The following is a 21,143-nucleotide window of genomic DNA, read 5'->3' on the forward strand; positions in this document are numbered from 1 at the left end:
TCTTTTTTCTTTTTCTCTTTTCTCCCTTCAATGAAAGCCTCATTTGCAATGTACTTCTTCAAATAACAGAGGGGATCCTGTGCACACTGCAATGTTAGCACTGCCTCCATAAAGCATCAATTAAGAAAGGCCCAAGAGTAGGATGCTGTTTCTTTTAAAATAATTTAAAATATATTAACTTTCCTAAGGCAGATTTTGTGTGAGGCGTCTTGAATAGGTAGCTGCTACCGCTGCCAAAGAACGGTGCTTGGAAGGGGCTGTCTGTTCTGGGCAGTTGGAGTTGGAGGGTAAATCCCGTGAGGTCAAGCAGCAGAGACAAACGCACGTGACAGCACAAGCCAGTGACATCAACACTGACTCCACACAGCTAAGACTTGGCTCCACAACTGGGCCACTTAAGAACCCTGGTTCTTAGAGACAATTGAGAAAACACAGTTGTACCTTAGTATCTGCTGAGAAAACACAAATAAATATGATGCTGATAATGGCCGTCTGACCGTCATGCAGTTGAGGAACACCTCCTTGTATGATCTGATATACTCGTTTGTCATTTTCTACACATGCACACCACTGTTTAAAGGAAAATAAAAGCCGGTACTAGTGTTTGGTGAGGAGCACAGCCCAGTTTGTGTGCAGCTGAGTAAGGAAGCAAATATCAAAGTTCCTCTCACCAGAACAGAGGGAACTTCAAACCATGCAGCTGCTGCCTGGAAATAGGCTGCAGGGACCCTACGTGGCAGGCACTTCCCAGTTAAGGGAGTGTGGACTTGGCCACCACCAGAGAGGCTCTGGAGCCTGCTTGCTTTTATTACCCACACGACTTCCACAACTGCACTTGGCTTCAACACAACTAGACTGACAAAGGCTGCTCACAACGGACGAAGGCGAGGTAAGGCTGGCACCACGGAAGTGGGATCACTCAGACCTACTTGCACATGCCATGGGGAGGAAGGTCCACACTGGTCCAGCGTGGTCTGCCTGGCTCCATCCTCGCCAGTCCCTGGTACTGGTTCTGCTGCAGGAGATGGGGGCTGGCGCTGCTACAAAGTCCTGTACGTGAGGAAGTCTTTCATCTTCTTGGGGATTGGCAGTGCTAGGACTTGATACGTAGTCAGGAAACGTCGGAGGGCTTTCCTGCATAAGTGCTTCAGTGAGGACAGGACTCGCGGAGCCGTCCAGAACTGGACATGGCCATCTCTCGTCCTGAAACAACAGAGGCCAGTGCTTAGCAGCCCCAGAGAGCTGTTTTCATTATAGTGGACAGTGGTGGTTCTGGGTTGACCTGAAATGGAGACTCCAGAAGCTGAAGTGCGTCTGGACGAGAGAGGCTTCAAACTCTGGGTAATGACTGCTGTGTGGTGGTGTCCTTAGAACCAGGATGTGACCCATGCCTGTGGTCCCAGCTGCTATATAAGATTAATGTCAGGTGAAACCCCAAACCCAGGAACTCAAGACTAGTGGGTTTTGAGACTTTCCAAAAACAATAAAAACACCTTTGATGACAAGAGCCTAGCGTGAGGAGGTTCTGAGTAACACAGTAACAGCCAGTACCGACTACAGATGTGATGTGAAGGTGACCTCAGCTGTAGACTCCCATGTAAAAGCTCCCTGTGGAACTGGCCATGCAGGTAACATGGACCATACACAGGTCTCTCCTTGCATTTACACTGACTACTGACATCTGTAAATGGCATTACTAGTCTAGACACTTGCTTCATGGTGTCCATAAGAGGCACTGCTGTCCACCGGTTCAATGCAGATACATACCCTGTGGCAATAACTCCACCGTGTGGGAAGAATGTGCAGCAGAGACCATTGGTCATAGGAGCAAAGGCAACGGGAGCCTTCAGTTCCAGAGCCCAGATCCTGAGGAGCCTGCATGGGAGAGAGGTGTACACGTGGGCTGAGTGGGCAGCAAGGGAATGCCTACCACTGCTTGCAAGTGCCAGCTCTACGGCAGCCAGCTCTAATAAGCTCATGCGTCCTCCTTACCTGTCGTCTGCCACTGTAGCAAGATACAGGCCTTCAGGGGAGAAGCACACAGACCTCAGGGAGCTCATGTGGACATCACTGTCATCCACGGGGGCTTCGAGCTGAGTGTGACTACAAAGAAATAACAGTAGGACTGCAATGCTGGCTTCCCTCCCCAGAATCCTCACCTGCAGGCAGCACACCAGATTCCCGGCCTGTGCTCCTTGTGAAATGTGCAGCAACCGCACATTGGAAAACAGTCCCTCAAGTGCTCCTGGTGTCTCGAGACGTCAGGGCTCCCAACACTTCCGTGTGTAAGGTAGGTCAGCTCCACCCAACTGCCGCAGTGAGAGCTGACCCGAAGCTGATCTGGTAATTACGGAACTACTATCATTTGCTTCTGAAACAACAGAAGCGGAGGAGAGAGTAGAGCAAGCTTGTGAGGACGGGGATTTATCCCGGAGGTGACAGCTGACGAGGGTCACTCTGGACGGTGCTACAGTTAACAGGTGGGACAGTCACTGCTTTTCTATGACTTGGAGAGAACACTAAGTGAGCCAGCCAAGCTGTTCCTCCCAGAACCAACCCCACTAGGTCCTTACTGAAGTGACCTCAGCCTCTCGCCGGTGTAGGGGTCCCACATGATCACACTGGTGTCATACGAAGCTGTAACGAGCAAGGCGGAATCGGGAGAGAAGTCACAGGAGACAACACTGCTTTGGTGGCCTTCTAGTTTCCGAATTAGTGTGTAAGATCGCATGCTCCACAGAAAGACCTGCAACAGGACAGACATGGGTTTGGTGAGGGTAGACGCAAGGTGCTTAGACCCCAGCGGCGGGCAGAGAAACCCTGATGCTGCCCTCAGCCAGAGAAAGCCAAGTTCTCTCTGTCTCTACAGCCCACCTGGGACCCTTTGTGTGGGTTTAAACAAGTACTTAAGACTTGAAATGAATTTTAAGAGAGCACAGGCCAGGCTGGCCTATAGAAGGCTGTCTACTCAACACTGCACACTGCTTTCTGACCCTTGCTTGAGATGGGGCAGCAGGGCTGAGGAGACCTCCGCAGTGGCACCTTCTTCTATGAAGCCAAGCATAGGATCAGATATGCACAGCAGCACCCTTCCCAGACCTTCAACACCTTGCTTAAGAACCCTGGAAATCTGGCCATGACTACATCTGATCAAGCTCCTAACTTTACACCATGATGAGAGTCATCAAAATAAGATTTCCTTTTATATCTTTACAAAACTCTAGAGCGCAGAGATGGGTCACAAAGCCTGGGCTCCATCCCAGCACTGCATAAATGGGCCTGGTGGTGCGGGTAGGAGAATGGAAGGGTTAGCCTGGGTTGTTACCTCTTACCCTGTCTCCAAGAATCAAAGAAAAGGAAATGCTTCACTTCCATGATCAAGTTCCTGAGCTCTGCCAGTGACCCTTCAAAACTGTCACATCTGAGATCAGTTAGGTGACACAAGCAAAAGAGAAACTACCTCTCCAGACTGCCCCAGGCTCCAATGTCTTTAGAACACAGCAGACCAGCACTGCTCTTGTCGGGTTTGGGCTGGAATTCTAATCATATGGAATCAAACTGGAGAGATTCAAATTCAGGTCTGGGTGTGGGGTGTGGTTTTTTTTTTCAAATCCTGGACTCCAAAGGGAAAAAAGGTCTGGAAACACTGCACTTCACCTTCTGGAAAAGGAACCTCCTCCACCCACTTCCAAAGCCTCCTCTCCATGGTCATGGTCATGCTCCAGCCTCCCGAGTGTTGTGTGGGGGCCTGAGCCAGCCAGCCACCTCTGCTGGGACACACTGGCAGATGGACTGTGACTCAGCACGTGCATGCGCACGTGCGCACGCACACGCACACACACGCACGCATGCTGGAGGCTTACCGACTTCTCACCAGCTGCAGAGCACAGCATGCTGCAGTCAGGGGAGATGGAGCAGCAGTAAACCCACTGCAGATGGCCGGACAGCACCTGGATCTGCTTACCTGCCAGAGAACAGAAGGCCATGAGCCCTCAGAAATGAAAGGCCCAGGAACACCTTCTAGGGCTCAGCCAGGCAAAGACCCACATTCTAGTGCAGGACAGGAACTGGGACAAACACTTGCAAATCAAAGGGACAAGCAAACACCTGCAATCTGTGGAGGCAGCGGCCAAGAAGCCAAGGGTGCTCACTCCCTGCAGCTTCCTCTAGTCTGCAGGTGAGGATGGCAGCAGAGACCGTCCTTTCAAGACCCCAGCACTGTACTCACTCACACCTATCCAGGCCGGACAGCCTCTCACGGCTCCCTAAGGCCCTGTTCAAGCACGCACAGCAGGACAGTCACAAGAGGTGTGCGCTCTGAGGTCAGACAACCTGGTTCCCAGTAGAGTGCCACCGCGCTATGCTCTCACGGCATGGTCAGGGCATGGTCAGGCACCGTGCATCATCTTCTCAGGCCTGGACCTTCCCAAACCCCAAGGCTGGCCGGGCCTACATGAGGATGAGAGAGGCAATGGGGCCCACGCCCAGCCTGTGGTTCAGCAGGAAGAGAAACTACCCCACGTGGTATTGCTTAATGGAAACTGCAATATACAGGAGAAAAGATGAGGAATAAAATTCTATTTTTGTGAAATGACCTCAAAACCCAATGTGCGTGTGCTCAGAAGTGTGTTCCGAGTACAAACACTGTGGTTCTTGACATGGGTTAGCAATTGCAAGGGACACGTGGAAGACGTAAGCGAGGGAAGGCGGTTGGGTAAGAGGAGGGCATGGAGAGCAGAGGCTGTGAGCGATCAGTCTGTCGAGCCAGCTGCGCTGCTTCTACGGCAGCCTGGCTGTGGTAACCGGATGTGTCGCTCGCGCTAGGTCAGGTTAGCAGGACAACCTGGGGCCTGGTAATGCACCTTGTCCTCTTGTGGTTCTCAGCAGCCACATGGCAGCTCACACCCATCCTTGGCTCCAAACCCAAGGACTCTGACAGCCACCCTGGCCTCTGAGTACCAGGCACATGAATGGTGTGCATACACAGGCGAAACATTAAATACAGTACACTTGAAAACCAAAAGAGACCCCCAGTCCACTTTGTTCCACCCACAGTCAGTCCCCGCACCTGGTCCACTCTCCCCCAGACAGCAAGGGATTTACTGAGTCTTCCCTCAACCTTCCCATCCGGTGTGCCCAGGCCTCAGCATTTGGGCGGAGGAAACCGTCCAATGAGGTCCAGGGCCAACCTAGACTAAGCCATCCGGTGAGGAAGCCCTACACACCCAGCATGGAATATGGCCGAGCTGGGGCTGGGCACAGTAGCCCTCAAGCACAGCACTTGGAAGGCAGAGGCAGGCAGATCTGTAAACTGAAGGCCAACCTGGTCTATGCAGAAAGTTGCAGGAACACAGAGAGACCCTGTCTTAAAAGTGCAGCAGGCGTGGGGCTGGGGCAGCTTAGCTGTGGTGTGTCTAACTACAGACTCCAGGTCCTTGCTAGCAGGCCCAGATTCATCTGCTGGGTTTCAAGCTCCCATATCAGACAGAAACCACAGGGTGGGGTGTCTTAGTGAGTGAGGAGCCTGGATGAGGACACTCTAAACACCTCTGTAACTGTCTATCTACAAGCTGCTATGGACTGTGGGGACCCCAAAATTCATAGGATTCAAACAATCTCCAAGAGATGGCATTTGGAATGGGGTCTTTGGGAAATCAAACTGGTCCTGAGTAGGAAGCCCTCAAGAATGGGAGTAGTGCTTTATGCAAGAGAGCAAAGAGAGCAAACCTAGAGATCCCTGTGTGTCTGTGATAGAGCCATCTATGGACACCCCACCCCCCGCGTCATCAGCCATGTACGTGCTGGCCCCTTGGTCCTAAGACTTCCAGCCTCCAGCACAGAAGCAGCTGTCTGCTGATAAGGCCTCCAGGCTGGGGCATGTACCAGGGAAGCCGGTACTAGAGCACTGACCAGCATTCTCAGTACGAAGAAGGTAGGAGAAATCCCTCCTAATGGATTGAGACTGGCACTGGCCCAGTCTCACTGTTGGGGAGTTCACCTCTTCTAGGACTGACTCCCTTGCCATTTCTTCTTTCCCCACATGGGTTCTGGGGATGGTACTCGGGTCATCTGGCTTAGCAGCAGGTTCATTTACCACTGAGCTATCTTGCCTTGCCAGCCTGGATCTATGGTCAGTCACAATAAAGCCACATGTGTGCCGTCTGTGCTCATGGGTATGTGGGCTGGCTGCGTATCAGTGCATGTTGCTCACAGGAAAGCAGTCTGGATACTCAGAAGTGCTACTGCCCTAGGTGTATGTGATCTAGAACAGGCTTCACGGCTGCCTTACGAGCTAGCCTGTGCACTCCAGATGCTGAGCGGCACCCCACACTCAGTCTCCTGAGAAGCCACTTCTAAGCTCTCTAGACACTGCAAGTGTTCCCTGGAGGATATTTAGTGCCTGCTCCTTCGCCCAGAGCCCCTGGTCTGAGAGCAGTCCCGAGGGGGCTTCCTGAGATAAAAAGAGGTGCCTTTCTCAAGTAGGATCTCAGCCTAGAGTAACTGTCTCATGGCGGGTTGTACAAGCTGTGTACTGCAGAGTCCCTCTCAGCTCTGGTGTGACTCCTGAATGGTGAGAGGGAAGAGGAGTTTATGGCCATCATTTTCCCACAGATGGACAGGAGGAGAGAAGTCACTCCTGGGAGCTGTCCTCTGGCCTCCATGTGCAGGCTGGGGCATGTGATAGCCGCCCCACACACACACCCTGGGACAACGATAGTAAATTTAAATGTTAAAGACTGTACTGAATCTAGTCTTCTTGTCAGTGATGCCTACAGGACATACAGCCACTGTTCTCAGAGTATTTACAGCACACTAGGGACTGCGAGCCCTCCGGAGCTGGCTTATGGACGATGTGAGGTCTGTGCAGATGCGATGGCAGCTTACATGAGAGGCATGAGCACTTGGGGGTGGGCGTCCTGAGAGGGTCTTAGAGTCTGCCCCTGCAGGGCAGCTGTGCAGTGAACTCCGATAGTAAAAACACCTTCAGCTCAGTACTGGGAGGCCACAGGGTGGCTATGAGGCTATCTCAGGAGGCTTTTGGGTGAGGCGGAGAAGGAAGGGAGCTCACTTGAAATGGCCCTGCTGAGATGAAGGCTGCAGTCAGCACAGGACCGAGTGGTTCAGCCCCTCCCCCTACCGTGCTTATTCAGGTCCCAAATGCGAAGAGTCTTATCCCGGGATGCAGAGACCAAAATCAAACTGCCATTGGGTGTGAAGCTCAGATCTCTCACAACATCTTGGTGGCCAGAAAGATTCAGGAGCAGGAGCCCTGGAGGGAACAGGTCGGTGTACGGTGAAGGTAGGTTCACTGGCTGGTGCCCACTCATCAGCCACCTGGCAGTCAGTGGGGCCTGACCACACGTCAAGAGCCCACCGCCCTGGACCTAGCACTAGCCAGAAAGACCTACCTGTCTGCACCTCCCAAATCTTGATCTGTCCGTCGTTGAGACCTGTGGCCAGGATCAGGCAGGAGACATCAGGCACCTGGGGATGGTGACGGAGCCAGAGTTTCCTGCTGGGTGGAGAGGGCCATGGGCTGAAGGCCAACCCCCATACAATCTGGCCACAGTCCAGTGTCTTCTCCTTCAGACTGCCCCGTCCTTTTGAATCATTCTTGCTGCTTCGGCTTTTGGCTTCGAATCCTTTAGGGATACTGCAAAGCAGACATTTCTGAATGAATTACAATTGTAACACGTCAACCACCTTGCCAGCCAGACTCTCAATTCCTTGAAGTTACTGCTGGCATTCAATGAACTCTGGAATTGCTTCAGTTCCTTTTGGAATCCACGGGACATACTTCTCCCCATGGGAAAGTGTATAGTGCAGTGTGTGTTTAGAAGCAGGACAGACAGGATAGAACCTGAGTCCCTTCTCTCTGCTGTTCCCCTGCCCATCAAGCTCACCTCCAGCTCAGACGCTCCAAAGGAGGCTGAAGTGAGCCCTCTCTTGCTGGTCCAGCCCACGCTCTACAGTGCAGGGGATGGTGGGGCTCCTCCACCTACCTCCTTGACGGGACACCTAGCTCGGGACCCATCCGCAGAGCAGTCAGCCACAGCACAGCTCACAGGGCACTGCCCTTGGGAATCTCATCTCAGTTCTGACTTTTCCCATTCCCACCGGGAGACAAGACCAGAAGAGGGAAGCTCAGGCCCTAGGCACAAGGCCCTGTCCACCACTGCACCCAGTGTGATCACAATGGGACAGGTGAAGTAGATGGCTCTAGCCATCGGCCTGAAAGCACAAGTTTACTATTCCTCAAAATGTACCTGACCAGCAGACAGTAAGCTTCACTTTTCTGGGCTCTGTTGACTGTTTTTGAATACTCAATTGGAGGAAAGCAGATGAGGACGCCCAGATCCCCAGACAAGCTCAGATTTACTCCATGAGAAATCCTATAGCAACCGCGCACATGCCCGCTCGCTTTATCGTCACGTGCCCTGAAACGCTGCACCACTGCTGTCAACTGCACAGCACACACATTTTAAAACGGCCACAAGCTCATCTGCAGAACACAGATGCTCCAGCCTACACTGGAGGTTAGCAGAACACACCCAGGCCAGCTGCTGTGCTTTTGCTCCAGCAATTCTTTTACTTGTCGTATTTTACAAGTCAATGTATGTTGATGAAAAAAACTATGCATACTTAGAGTGTACTGCATGCTGGTGTGATGTGTGATGTGTGACGAAGGGTGAATGCCTCCAACACGCCTCCCTCACACTTACTACAGCAGAGCATCAGAAACCTGTCCTGGAACACCTTCCAAATGCACATCAGAGTCCAGAACTCACCCTGCCGCCAGGGCTCCGCCGCCTTGCCAATATCTAGCCGTTTGCCCCTCTCCCCCTCAGTAGCCAGCAGTGTACTCCTGGCTCCTGAGTCTTTTCCTCATACAGAAAGGTCGCATGTCTTTGTGCCTGACTTATGTTACTCCTTATAAAGTCTTCTGGGTTTACCTACGTTGTAGAAATGACAGGATTTGTTGTTTGGTACCACAGAGTCCTGGCTAGGCTGGAACTCAGAGATCTGCCTGTCTCTGCCTCCCGAGTGCTCAGGATACAGATATGCCGCTCCATTCCCAACCCCTGACAGGGATTGTAAAAACAGAGATTTTGCTGGAACTCTGGCTCCCTCATTCTGTGCACAGTACAGTAAGGAGGAGCTGGACAGTGAGGGCAGAGCTGGCCCACAGAGCCTCGGGAGCCATCAGGAGAGAGACTGCTGTCCTAGATAAAAACAGCACTGGTGAGCTGGAGGACAAGGCCACACAGAGCTCAGGAGGCTATAGTGGTTCAGGCCCCTCCTCTACCATGTTAATTCAAGATCCAGATGTGAAGTACCTCATCCTCGGATGCAGACACCGAGATCAAACTGCCCGCTGGCCTCTGGTCTCAGTGACCGATGCTGCTTCATCATCAGGCCTCTGTCATGTGTCCTGACCAATCCATACCTGCCTGACCAGGGTTTCTCATCTTCTCATCTTGGTTAAGAATTTAAAGGCAGACCACAAAAGACGTGTAGTGGCACACGCCTTTAATCCCAGTGATTGGGAGGCAGTGGCAGGCAGATCTGAGTTTGATACCAACCTGGTCTACAGAGTGACCTCCAGGCCAGCCAGGACTACAGAGAAACCCCGACTTGAAAAAAACAAAGAAGCAAAGCAAAACAAAGCAAATAAGGGGCCAAAGAGCTAGGTGTATAGTCCTGCACACCTGCAGTCCTGCACACCTGCAGTCCTGCACACCTACAGTCCTGCACACCTACAGTCCTGCACACCAACAGTCCTGCACACCTACAGTCCTGCGCACCTGTAGTCCTGCACACCTATAGTCCTGCACACCTGCAGTCCTACACACCTGCAGTCCTGCACACCTGCAGTCCTGCACACCTGCAGTCCTGCACACCTATAGTCCTGCACACCAACAGTCCTGCACACCTACAGTCCTGCGCACCTGTAGTACTGCACACCAACAGTCCTGCACACCTGCAGTCCTACACACCTGCAGTCCTACACACCTGTAGTCCTGCACACCTATAGTCCTGCACACATGCAGTCCTACACACATGCAGTCCTACACACCTGCACTCCTGCACACCTGTAGTCCTTTACACCTGAGGTCCTGCACACCTGAAGTCCTGCACACCTGTAGTCCAGCACACCTGCAGTCCTGTACACCTGTAGTCCTGTACAGCTGCAGTCCTGCACACCTGTAGTCCTCGAACCTGGGAGGCTCAGGCAGGAGGTTCAGGAGTTTGGGACCAGTCTGGTCCACATAGGGAGAACTCTGAGAAAAGGAACAGGCCATGGAAGGGGTGGAACAGCTTAGACCCCTAGCTTTTTAAAAATAAAGCCCTCGCTTCTAGAGCTGAATGACGGGTGCACCCTCCCACTTCACTCCAAGGGATGAGGAGTATTTATGGATTGTTTCATTAATATTGTCTTTCTAGAAAGGGAAAGCCATATATGGCTCAACAAAGGGCTATGCTCTTGAGAACTTTGCAGTTTGTCCTTGTGGCCGACATAAACTAGGACAGACACAACAGCACAAGTGGTAGTCTCACTGTCACGAACAGGCTCTTCACTGACCAAAGCTTGGCGAGTGGTACAGGCCTGCACTGAAGCCTCTGCATTAGAGCAATTTACTTCTCCAGGTCACAATGTGAGAGCTCTCAGCAAGCATCCTAGCCAGCACGCAGAAAATGCTCTGGGTGCCTGAGTGTGCTACTGAGCGCGTGTGCCAAGGAGAAACAGACACTGGAGGGAGGGTACGGTGGACGCTCAGAAGAGGTGCTAATGGAACCAGAGGCTCTAGCAGTGGTTTCCAACCTGTCCCTGAATCCCCTTGGGGGTCAAACACCTTTCACAGGGGTGGCCAAAGACCACTGGAAACACAGATATTTACATTATGACTCTTGATAGTTACAAAGTTACAGTTATGAGCAGCAGTGAAGGTAACTTTATGGCTGGGGGTCGCCACAGCATGAGAACTGTACTAAAGGTGGCAGCGTTAGGAGGGGGAAGAACCACTACTCCAGAGAGGTTTCTCAAGTCTGGGGCAGATGAAATGGCTCAGCAGCTCAGGAGCTTGCTGTCAAGGCGACAGCCCAAACCTGACGCTGGGACCCAAAAGGTGGAAAGACACCTGCAAGTTGTCCTTGACCTTCTATGTCTGCGCATGCATGTACACACACACACACACGCACACACACACGCACACACACACATGGGCGCACACACACACACACACACACACACGCACACACGCACGCACACACGCACACTCATGCACACACATGTAATTTTTCTGCTATGCAAACCATTATTCTTGAAAGTAGTGTGCTGACTACTGGACAGGAGGTGACACTCACTAACAAGCGTTTTCTAATAGAATGAGGTGGGGACAGGGCTCTACTGTGTAAGTCTGGCTGTCTTGGAACTCACTATGGAGACCTCTGCCTCTGCCTACCGAGTGCTCCGACTAAAGGCGCACTTCACCATGTCTGGCTAATAGGATTTAAAAAATGTCTAAGCACTGGGTGTGGGGACTCACACCTCTAATCCCAACACTTGGATCTCTAGGATCCGAGGCCAGCCTGGTCTATACAACTTCCAGGACAATGAGGGCCACACACAGAGACCGTGGTGTAGCTCCATTACAGAGTACCCTTCCCACACAGGCAAGGTCCTAGGTTGGGTCAACAGCCGAACCAATAAGCCCTAACAAGAATACAACGTACCGACTCCATTAACTCATGACATGCAGAAACAGCAGGAGAGCAGAAATAAACGATGAGAACTACTCAGCCTGGCGCCATGGCTGTGTGACAGAGCCCTTCCAGAGGCCTGGTCCAAGGTCCAGCACAGGACAGAACAACTCCCAGTCCAACCAGACTTTGACCACAGAAAACAAGACGCCAGGAATGACTGTGTACTCGCTTCCGAGAAGGTCCCGTGGGTCATATCATACACACTTCTCTACTGTACACACCTGTCTCGAGTCATACCCTGACGGCACATGACAGCCATCATGGCACCGTCACGCTGTCTGCATCCTGTTTCCTGCTCGGCGGCTCAGGCTACTTCCCTGCCTCAGCCTCACCAACAGTTGGAGTGACAGACACACGGCCATGCCTGCTGCTTTTAAAAAGAAGCCGTTTACTTGCACTGCACCGGATTTTTCTTCAAAACCCATGCTATCTCTCCAACCAGTGGTTTCTCACCTAACATACTAATCATGCTTATTTTGTTTTGGTAGATGACACAGAGAAAAGACAAACATGTAAACAGCCCTTCCTGGTTTATTGGGTTATGGAAGGAGACTGTGTCTGCCTGCATCAATGGGTATAACTGAGAGGGAGAATAATCTAGAGGAAAACAACAGCACAGAGTAAAACAACCAAAGAAGCTTCCGACAGTGAGCCCCCCAATCTCAAACCTACATACAAAGAGTCTCTAGCTCTAGGTACCACATTCGTAGAGAACGACCTTGACCTTCCCTTCCTGCTACACAAGACACTAATCCAACTCACTTTTCAGGGTGAAGCCACAGGAGGCAGCCCACCAGTCACTCTGGACACCAGGGATTCTTGGGAACTGGGTTCCAGCAAGTGGGGACTGTATAGCTCACACCCTGCTCCCCAGCAGTGTGGGTTGTCCTAGGTCAACCAGGACTTTTGGTGGCATTTCCAGTGTCAAGACAACAACTTCCCACGAATCGCACCTGAGCATCGGAGGTGCACCTGTGCATCGGAGTGCACCTGAGCATCAGAAGTGCACCTGAGCATCAGAGTGCACCTGAGCATCAGAGGTGCACGTGAGCATCAGAGTGCACGTGAGCATCAGAGGTGCACCTGAGCATCAGAGGTGCACCTGAGCATCAGAGGTACACCTGAGCATACACCTGAGCATCAGAGGTACACCTGAGCATCAGAGGTGCACCTGAGCACCGGAGGTGCACCTGAGCATCAGAGTGCACCTGAGCATCAGAGGTGCACCTGAGCATCAGAGGTGCACCTGAGCATCAGAGTGCACCTGAGCATCAGAGGTGCACCTGACCATCAGAGTGCACCTGAGCATCAGAGTGCACCTGAGCATCAGAGGTGCACCTGAGCATCAGAGTGCACCAGAGCACAGAGGTGCACCTGAGCATCAGAGTGCACCTGAGCACAGAGGTGCACCTGAGCATCAGAGTGCACCTGAGCACAGAAGTGCACCTGAGCACAGAAGTGCACCTGAGCAGTACCGATGAGAAATGCAGGAGCAGCCAGGACAAGCTCCATGTACTTCAGAGCCAAATGAAGAAGATTTAATGAATAGATGCATACAGCCTGAATAAATCCGAAATAAATACAGACTCAACTGAATAGATAAACACCTCAGGACGGAAGGAAGACACATCAACCAGGAGAGAAACACCGGCACCACCAGAAACTACAAACTAAGTTAGAAAACCAAAGGGAAAAAACACGAAGCAAAGACCCAGAGACCAGAGGGAGGAGGAATTCTCTGAAGGAAGGAAGGACTCAGAGATTCATTAGCACAGGAAAAGGCTCAACAAGTAGCCAGGAAGGAAATGCAAATCAGACTCCTCCACCTCGCACCAGGAGTGCCAGGCTGGAACAAAGAGAGGACCAGGGTCAAGTGTCTCAAATATGAAGACCCCAAGGGTTACATAAAACTTCCACTCCCTCAGGAGTCTAACACTGGAGGCCTGCGCCTACTGGATGTGTCCAAACCATTCAGAGCAGAGATGCTCACTAAGAAACCCGTCAATCGGGGTTGGGGATTTAGCTCAGTGGTAGAGCGCTTGCCTAGCATGCACAAGGCCCTGGGTTCGGTCCCCAGCTCCGAAAAAAAGAAAAAAGAAAAGAAAAGAAAAAAAAAAGAAACCTGTCAATCGAGTCTGGCACCTCACTAGTATGCGCAGAAACAGAAGTGAACAGTACACACGTACACAACACACACACACACACACACACACACACACACACACACACACACACACACACTCCAAGTGCCAGGCACTATTTGGAGCTGTGTTAAAAGAGTCCTGTGCAGAAATATCCTAGTAAAAAGCCCAGGACAAGTGCCCACAGTTGGGGCATGTGACACAGTGTTGCCAGGTCAGAGCCTTGGAGGACAATGGAGACAGGAATCTCTGAGGAAGTGAAGTGCTGTAGAACTGACTCTGGTAGTGGGTGCACAGCTCTGTGCAGACTCTGCACCATACGTACACGATCAGTAGTTTTTCTCTTGAGGAGGAGTCACACCTAGGGCAGGCTGTCGTTCCCCTGGTGGCCCTCTTGCCTCCATCTCCCTAGTACTGACTACAAGGTCACAGAGCACAGCTAGCACTATATACTTCAAATGGACAAACTGTATGGGGTGTCACTTCTAGCTTCTGTTCAGTACAAGGCCAACGCTCTCTACAGACCAGGTTCCCTGGGTCCAGAATGGGGGACTTTGGGTTCTCATGATCAAGCCCTCAACTGTTCAGCCCTTCTTGGCCCACCTAACCTTGGGAAAGACTCCCAAAGAGTAGGGAACAGCCTGGAAAGTACCCAGTTCCCACCACAGACCTCCTTCACTCCCCAGGGTATAAAGAGGACTTACAACTGCTCCTCTAAGGGCCAGGGTACCAGCTTGACCACGCAGTGTCCTTGAGACCAGGCGAACCAGGAACCATCTGGAGAGAAGGCCACACTCCAGGTTTCACAGCTTGACTTCCAATCAAACTGGTGGGGGCGCCCCGGCTTGAGTTCAGCCAGCAGCAGGGGTTCCTCTGGGAAAGGAGATATCATACTTCAGAATACACTCTCCCAGCCTGACCACCAGACTAGGGAAGCTGCTGTCCGCCCAAGACTGAGAGAGAGGAGTTGTTGGGTAAATGACCTGGGGCAGTAACAGTAGCCACAGGCTACATTCCACTGTGGTTACTCAGTGGCAACCCTCCCCTCCCCATTGTGTGACTCAGAGTAACCTTGGTGTGGTGGACTTGGTGAATGAAGTCTCCTTTTTCTGTGAATGCCTAAGCAGGAAGAAAGTGAGAGGCAACTGTGCCTCTAATGAACGCTCTTAAGGTGCCCCTCAAACGGAACCTGGTGCCTTCAACCCAAGGCTTCCTTCTCATGCCAGGATCCCCCTCACTTCCTTTTAGAACGGACTTACGGGCTCCACTTCCTCCTTCACCCAGTCCTTTTAGCCCTGGTTTAACCTCATCTAAGTGACTACTAACTCTTGTGTCCCAAGGGACCCTGCCAAAGCTGAAAACACACATCAAATATATCCCAAGGCTCCCATCTGCCTGAGCCCCAGTCTGCAGCCACACCCAGCACTAAGCCCTCCAGCAAGCACTTCCTACTTTAACTAGTCCTTGCCCCCCAGAGTCAAAGCCCCTTTCCCATTTACATCCTGTTCATTTTTTAGGAATCACACCTAGGACTACTGACAGGCAGTACCCCTAACTCCCTACTGTCAAAAGGAAAGAAGCCCAACCCTATTTCATGTTCTTGTAGACCTGCACGTAAGCATTTTCCGAACCAAGATGACTGCACTTCCCTCAGAGAGCTCCATCTCCTAAGAGTAGGCAGTGTTTGTTCAACCCAACCACAGTTCCCCTAAATGCCATGGCTGACTTTTAAGTCAGAACCTGAGGAATGAGGGGTTTTAACCTTTTCTGCACATCCCACAGTAGTTCTGGGATTTAACACTCTTTGTGAGAATAACCTGGTTTTTGAAAGTTGTGTTATGCATGTGAGGTTTTACCTGCATGTACACTGGTACCACATTCAGGAAAAGGGAGTTAGGTCTTCTACAACTTCAGTCACCATGTGGGTGGTAGGAACCACCCAGGTCTTCTAAGAGAACAGCCACTGCTCTTCAGAAAGTGATCTAAACAAGCTATATTTCATATATTTCAAAACCTGCTTTTACGTATTTTCTTATATTTGGGTCTCAAAGAAATTGGCATACACGGGGGAGCTTTCCAGTTAGAGGAATGGCATCTTTTCTAGGTACATAGAACGTTTGTTTCACACTCCAGGACAAGGGACTGAGGTGCACGTTTTTTGCATATCAAAGCAGACCTGGCCTCCAGGTACTCCCAAGATCCCTCAGTCCTTACCTGGCATACCCTGCCCCCAACTTTGAACTTTCCAGCCCAGGGACTGGGCTGCCCTTCCCCTAGAGGCTTCCCTCCATATAATCAAGATAATTTGGGGTCTCTCTCTCTTTCTTCCCCATCTCCTCTCCCCATGGCTTCAATCCCTGGGGCCAGTGAACTCGCCCACTAGAGAGCAGCTTCCCAATAAACTTGCTTCTAATATAATCTAATCTGGCTTGAACTGACTCACTTTACTGGTGGAGAAATAATCTGTGACATAATCCATGAGATCAAAGGTTAGCATGATCTTGGTGAAACAGAGGTTAATGATTCACATATAAAACACACATTTTCTGCTATGTATATAATAGGAAAACACAAACATGTATCTCTTTAAGGAGTTACATGATTGTGTGTGTGTGGCATAAACATATACCATAGGGCATTGCAGGAAGTGGTCTGAGGACAATTTTCAGGAGTCAGTTCTCTCCTTCTATCATGAGTTTTTGTGACAAGTGCTTTAAACACCCACTGAGCAATCTCACTGAACCAGCAGATACATCTTATTTAATAAATAAGAAATTAATTTCTTAATTTAATTGCTAGAAATTAAAAACTTCAAATAGTGTCTTAATGCATCATATCTTGGCTTTATAAAGAAAACATTCATTGCTTGAGGTTCTACATGGATATACAGGTTTTAATACATTAAGTCTAAACTGCTGTGTGTGTGTGCATATGTGGGTGTGTGCGTGTGAGTGAGAGAGAGAGAGACAGACAGACAGACAGACAGACAGAGACAGAGAGAGACAGACTTAAATGGCTCCTGCCAGAGATGTATGTGTGTGCTTGTATCTGGAATTCTCTTGTGTATGCAAACACACGTCTATGTGAAAATTACTTTGTGGACATGAACATGTTCTGACCTCAGTGTCAACATGGTAAGGCTGGGAAACTGCGTCCATCCTGGTATATTTACACCTGACTCACTTCCTCCCACAGGCACGCACACACCCTGTCCACTCTTCTGATGCGATGGCGCTGATGGCACTGCACACAAAATAAAGGGCTCAGCCTTCATTTCTCTTACTGCCCAGACCACATTCACCGGCAGGTTCCGGCAGGTCTGTCTCCGAGAGCCTCGGCAACCCTTCCTTTCCATCTCTATGGCTACTACTTGAATCTCTCCAGCACCACCTGTTGCCTGGTCTAGCAGGCAACCTTCTCCCAGCTCTCGGGCCCTGCCCTGGCTCCTTCTCAGTTCTCCCTACTGCTTAGCTCGTAGCCTCTCTTACCCTGATGCTGCCCTCAGCTCCTGCGGGACCAGGAGCCTCTCTCACTAACTGACTAAGCTCAGTTACTTCCAACCTCAGGACTTTGCACCAAGTGTTCCCCTGTTCCTTTCACAGCAAGGCTTCTCCTTGACTGCACCTCATTGTGTCTGGCTCAAAGGACAGCTCCCTCAGGCCCTTAATCCAGTGCCTCCACAACTCCTCATTAATTCCTTTCTAGAAGTCCTCACTGCTGAGGTCATTACCACCACCACCACCACCACCACTACCACCTCAAGCACGAGGAGGTCGCTCACAGCAGCAAATCTTGTCTGTCTGTACCCAATGCAAGCTGTCAGGCTACCAGGAGATACTTGGTGACACACAGACATGCAATACCTCTTTAAATACACAGGAAACGGAGTCCATGAGACTACCAAGATGCTTGTGCCAGCGTGCACGAGGAATTCTTAAAACCTAGCCCTGCCTGGAATTCACACTCTATTTCTGGGATTTGGGGTTTCATCTTTTGCTATTTCAGGTCAGGAATCTAGATTCTAAAAGAAGAATCCAGTCTTGTCTCCTGGAGTCTGGGCCCAAACTAAACTTGGCTACTGGAAAACAAAACCATAATTAGTGCAGAACTTCAAAACAAACCAAGCAGAACTGGGACGATCCAGCTTCATCTGAAGTGTACCTGCATGGCCCTGTGTGGCTGGGTTGGAGCTTCTTACATTAATATGCACTGCACACTTTCTGGACACCCAGTGGCACACGGATACCAGGGAAGGCTGACTCCCAGGAGTGAGGGCTCAGTTAAGCTAATGACCGTATGCATTCCTTCACACCCTTAGCACTTTTCTCAGTGAGGGCTCTCTGGGAAACCTGACAGCGATTTTCACGAACATAACTGTTATTAACTGTAGCATCATCCTAGCTAAAGGAAGTTCTGTAAGCTTTGACCAACATTTCTCTAACCCTTCCAGGCTTTCCAACTAAACAAGGGTACGCACAGTCAGGCAGAATGGAAGGAGATTTATCAAAGGCTCTTCCCCACACGGAAACCCCCTTTCACAGAGGTGGAGGCAGGAACACGGCCGGCCGGCAGCAAGCTTCGTGATCCTTGCTTCCTGCCAGGGGACCTTTGCATTGCTAGGTCCTCCGTCAGCTTGGAGAGTTTTGACTGGCTGCTCCATCATAATTGCAGGGCTTTGTATCCGTGTCACCTTCTTGGTGACATTCCTAACTCACCAGGGCGACTAAGTCACTGTCATTTAGCTTTCTTTACACTAGGGGATTCTGGGTTGCATGTGTGGTTAGTGTGCATCTGGGGTCTATTTCCTCCTCAAACCACCTTGCCTGTCTGTCACTAGTCACCAGCCACAAGCAGTTCCTGAGCACCTGAAGTGTGGCAGATCTGTTAAGAATATAACACATGGAACTGGAGAGATGACACGGCCGTTAAGAGCACTTGTTACTCTGGCAGAGGACCTGTGCTCAATTTCCAGCACCCGAGTGGTAGCTTACAATTGTCTGTAACTCCTGTTTCAGGGGATCTGATGCCTTCTTCTGGCCTCTGCGGGCAACAGGTGCAAAGACATACGTGCAGGCCAAACACTCGCACACGTAAAATATAAAAAAGTAAATCTAAGAATAGCTTTTTAAAAGTATAAAGTACACACCACGCTGTAAAAACTCAGTGGTACCGAAGGCTCAGCTGTTAAAGTCTATAAGCGGTTTTACTATTCCATTCCCAGAATCACCTGGCGGCTCACAACCATCTGTAACTTGGTACAAAGGCTCCGACGCCCTCTTCTGGCCCCCTCAGGCACTGCATGCACCACGTGGTGCAGACATACTGGCAGTTTAAAAAAAAAACGCCCACACAAAAATTCTTCAGTCTCCAAAACATTCCTATAATTTTTGTTTCATCACATAAATGAACCAATTTGAAATATTTCAGATGTTATCCTTTTTTATTTCAACTGTTTCTTTCTTTTTTAAAATTACATATTGCTTTTATATTACTGTGGGCCAGCAAGGACCTAGATGATACCCGGAACATACCAGATTCTCAATAAATACTGGTTGAATGAATAAATTAATTATAACCACCGTTCTACTGTTTTCTATTGTAATCCTTTTACAATAGACATTATTCAGTTTGAAAAGAGGGTAAAACTCTAGCCTAGTGTCCGGCCTTTTTTAACAGGAGCTGGCAGCACCCCTACAACACAACCGTCAATCACTAGGAAAAACCTGCACTGGAACGGATTCCTGTTTAAAAAGGAGTCTGATCACAGATTGCTTTGGGATACAACTTTTGAGGCATCAATAGAAATGAGAACGGAAGCTATAAAAAGAGTCACAGAAGAAAACAGTAGGGGCCATTTAAACAGAATTCTATGGGGAAGATACTGAAAGGCTTTAATCTAGACGGAAACCCAGAGAAGAGCTGCCGCGACACCTTTCCCTGAAAGCCTGGCTCCTGCAAACAAAGAAATGTCATTTCCTAAATGCAAAGGGGACACCACTCCAGGGAATACCCTCCTTTCAAACAACCCACCCGGCACTGCAAGCCAGCGGGTGCATCCGAGTCCTCCAGACCTAGGGAAAGCTTCTACTTCACTGGAACAAGTCTGAGCCCTAGGCCTTGACTCCTAAAATTCCCCTATGGAAACTGCCTTTAAGTTCGGGTATTTGGGAACCCTGGAGTCTGGCATCAGGCCCCCCCAACCCCACACCACTATTCCGTGAGCAGATCGCCGGGACAAGGGTCCTTCGGGGAGAAGCTCCCCGGAGGGGGGAGGTGCTGCAGGTCTAACCATGCCTAGCATCTCTGCGCATTCCAGGCGGCCAGCAAGTTCATCCCATGCTCTCACTTTGAGCTTTCGTGGTGACAGCTGTGGACAAGGGCAGGGCCAGGACTGGACCTCACCCACTAGGGTGTCGGGTCCTACGTGTCACCCCGGGGAAGCCTCCCGGGCCCCACCCCGTTCCCAGACACCCACCCAGCGGCCGCCGCTACTACCGAGCCCCGGTGGGCGCTGAGGCCCGGAGCCCGGCAATGCCGCAGACGACCGGGGCCCGGCGTCCTCCCAGTGGGCTCGGGGAATGCGGCCGTCTGCCCGCCCGCCCTCTCCGGTCCCTGCGGCGGTAGGAGGCCGGCGGGCGCTGCTGTCAGCGAAAGTGAAACAAAGCTGCGCTCCCGCCCCGGTCGCCGCCCCGCACTCACCTCCGGCCTCCATGAGGACGCGCGGCCCGCCCCAGGCGGCGGGCGCCTCAGCCCCCAGGGCCGCGGGCCTTCATTCCGCGCCTGCGCTGCCTGCCCCCGCCCGCCGCGGCCGCGCCTGCCGCCGCCGCCGCCGCCCCCGCAGAGGCCATCAGCTGCTTCCCGTCACATGGTGGCCGGCGGGGGCGGGGCCGGGGCGGGGAGCGCGCAGGGGTACGCAGAGCTGCGGGGGTGGCGGGTGGGCCCGGGAACGCGGAGCTGCAGGGGAACGGGGGTTGGGGGGAACGCCGATCTGTGGGGAACGCCGGGCCGAGGGGACGGGAGGCGAGGGGGAACCACGGACTGAAGGGAAGCGGGGCCGGGGAAAGGCCGAGCCGAGGAGAAGCGATGCTGAGGGGACACGGGGCCGGGGGAACACCGGACTGAAGGGATGCGGAGCCGGGGAACGCCGTTCGGAGGGGAACGCTGGGCCGAGGGGGAGCGAGGTGGGGGAAGGGAAACAGCGGACTGAAGGGACGCGGGGTCGAGGGAATGTGGGAC

The 21,143-nt window shown here is 51.5% G+C and overlaps 1 protein-coding gene and 1 long non-coding RNA gene across 3 annotated transcripts; both read right to left on the reverse strand.

Annotated features, from left to right (window-relative positions):
* Positions 1-3: 3 nt before the first annotated feature.
* On the reverse strand, positions 4-20,716 carry Wsb2 (WD repeat and SOCS box containing 2). Of its 2 annotated transcripts, XM_032886461.1 has the most exons (9): positions 20,607-20,716; positions 14,612-14,780; positions 7,410-7,654; positions 7,139-7,270; positions 3,864-3,964; positions 2,574-2,746; positions 1,993-2,103; positions 1,768-1,875; positions 4-1,203 (listed from the first exon to the last, which is right to left on the reverse strand). In XM_032886461.1, exons 1-9 carry the CDS (start codon positions 20,617-20,619, stop codon positions 1,041-1,043), a joined length of 1,215 nt encoding a protein of 404 aa, XP_032742352.1. In that variant the 5' UTR covers positions 20,620-20,716; the 3' UTR covers positions 4-1,040. The 2 variants fall into 2 exon arrangements, with proteins under 2 accessions (XP_032742352.1, XP_032742351.1); XM_032886460.1 differs by lacking the exon at positions 20,607-20,716 and having other exon boundaries at positions 14,612-14,871.
* On the reverse strand, positions 9,087-11,165 carry LOC116885226. Its single transcript, XR_004385997.1, has 3 exons — positions 10,143-11,165; positions 9,807-9,902; positions 9,087-9,726 (listed from the first exon to the last, which is right to left on the reverse strand). It is a non-coding gene; the product is annotated as an uncharacterized LOC116885226 (long non-coding RNA).
* Positions 20,717-21,143: the final 427 nt, after the last annotated feature.

The sequence above is a fragment of the Rattus rattus genome, chromosome 16 (genome assembly GCF_011064425.1).
Source record: "Rattus rattus isolate New Zealand chromosome 16, Rrattus_CSIRO_v1, whole genome shotgun sequence".
NCBI lineage: Eukaryota > Metazoa > Chordata > Mammalia > Rodentia > Muridae > Rattus > Rattus rattus.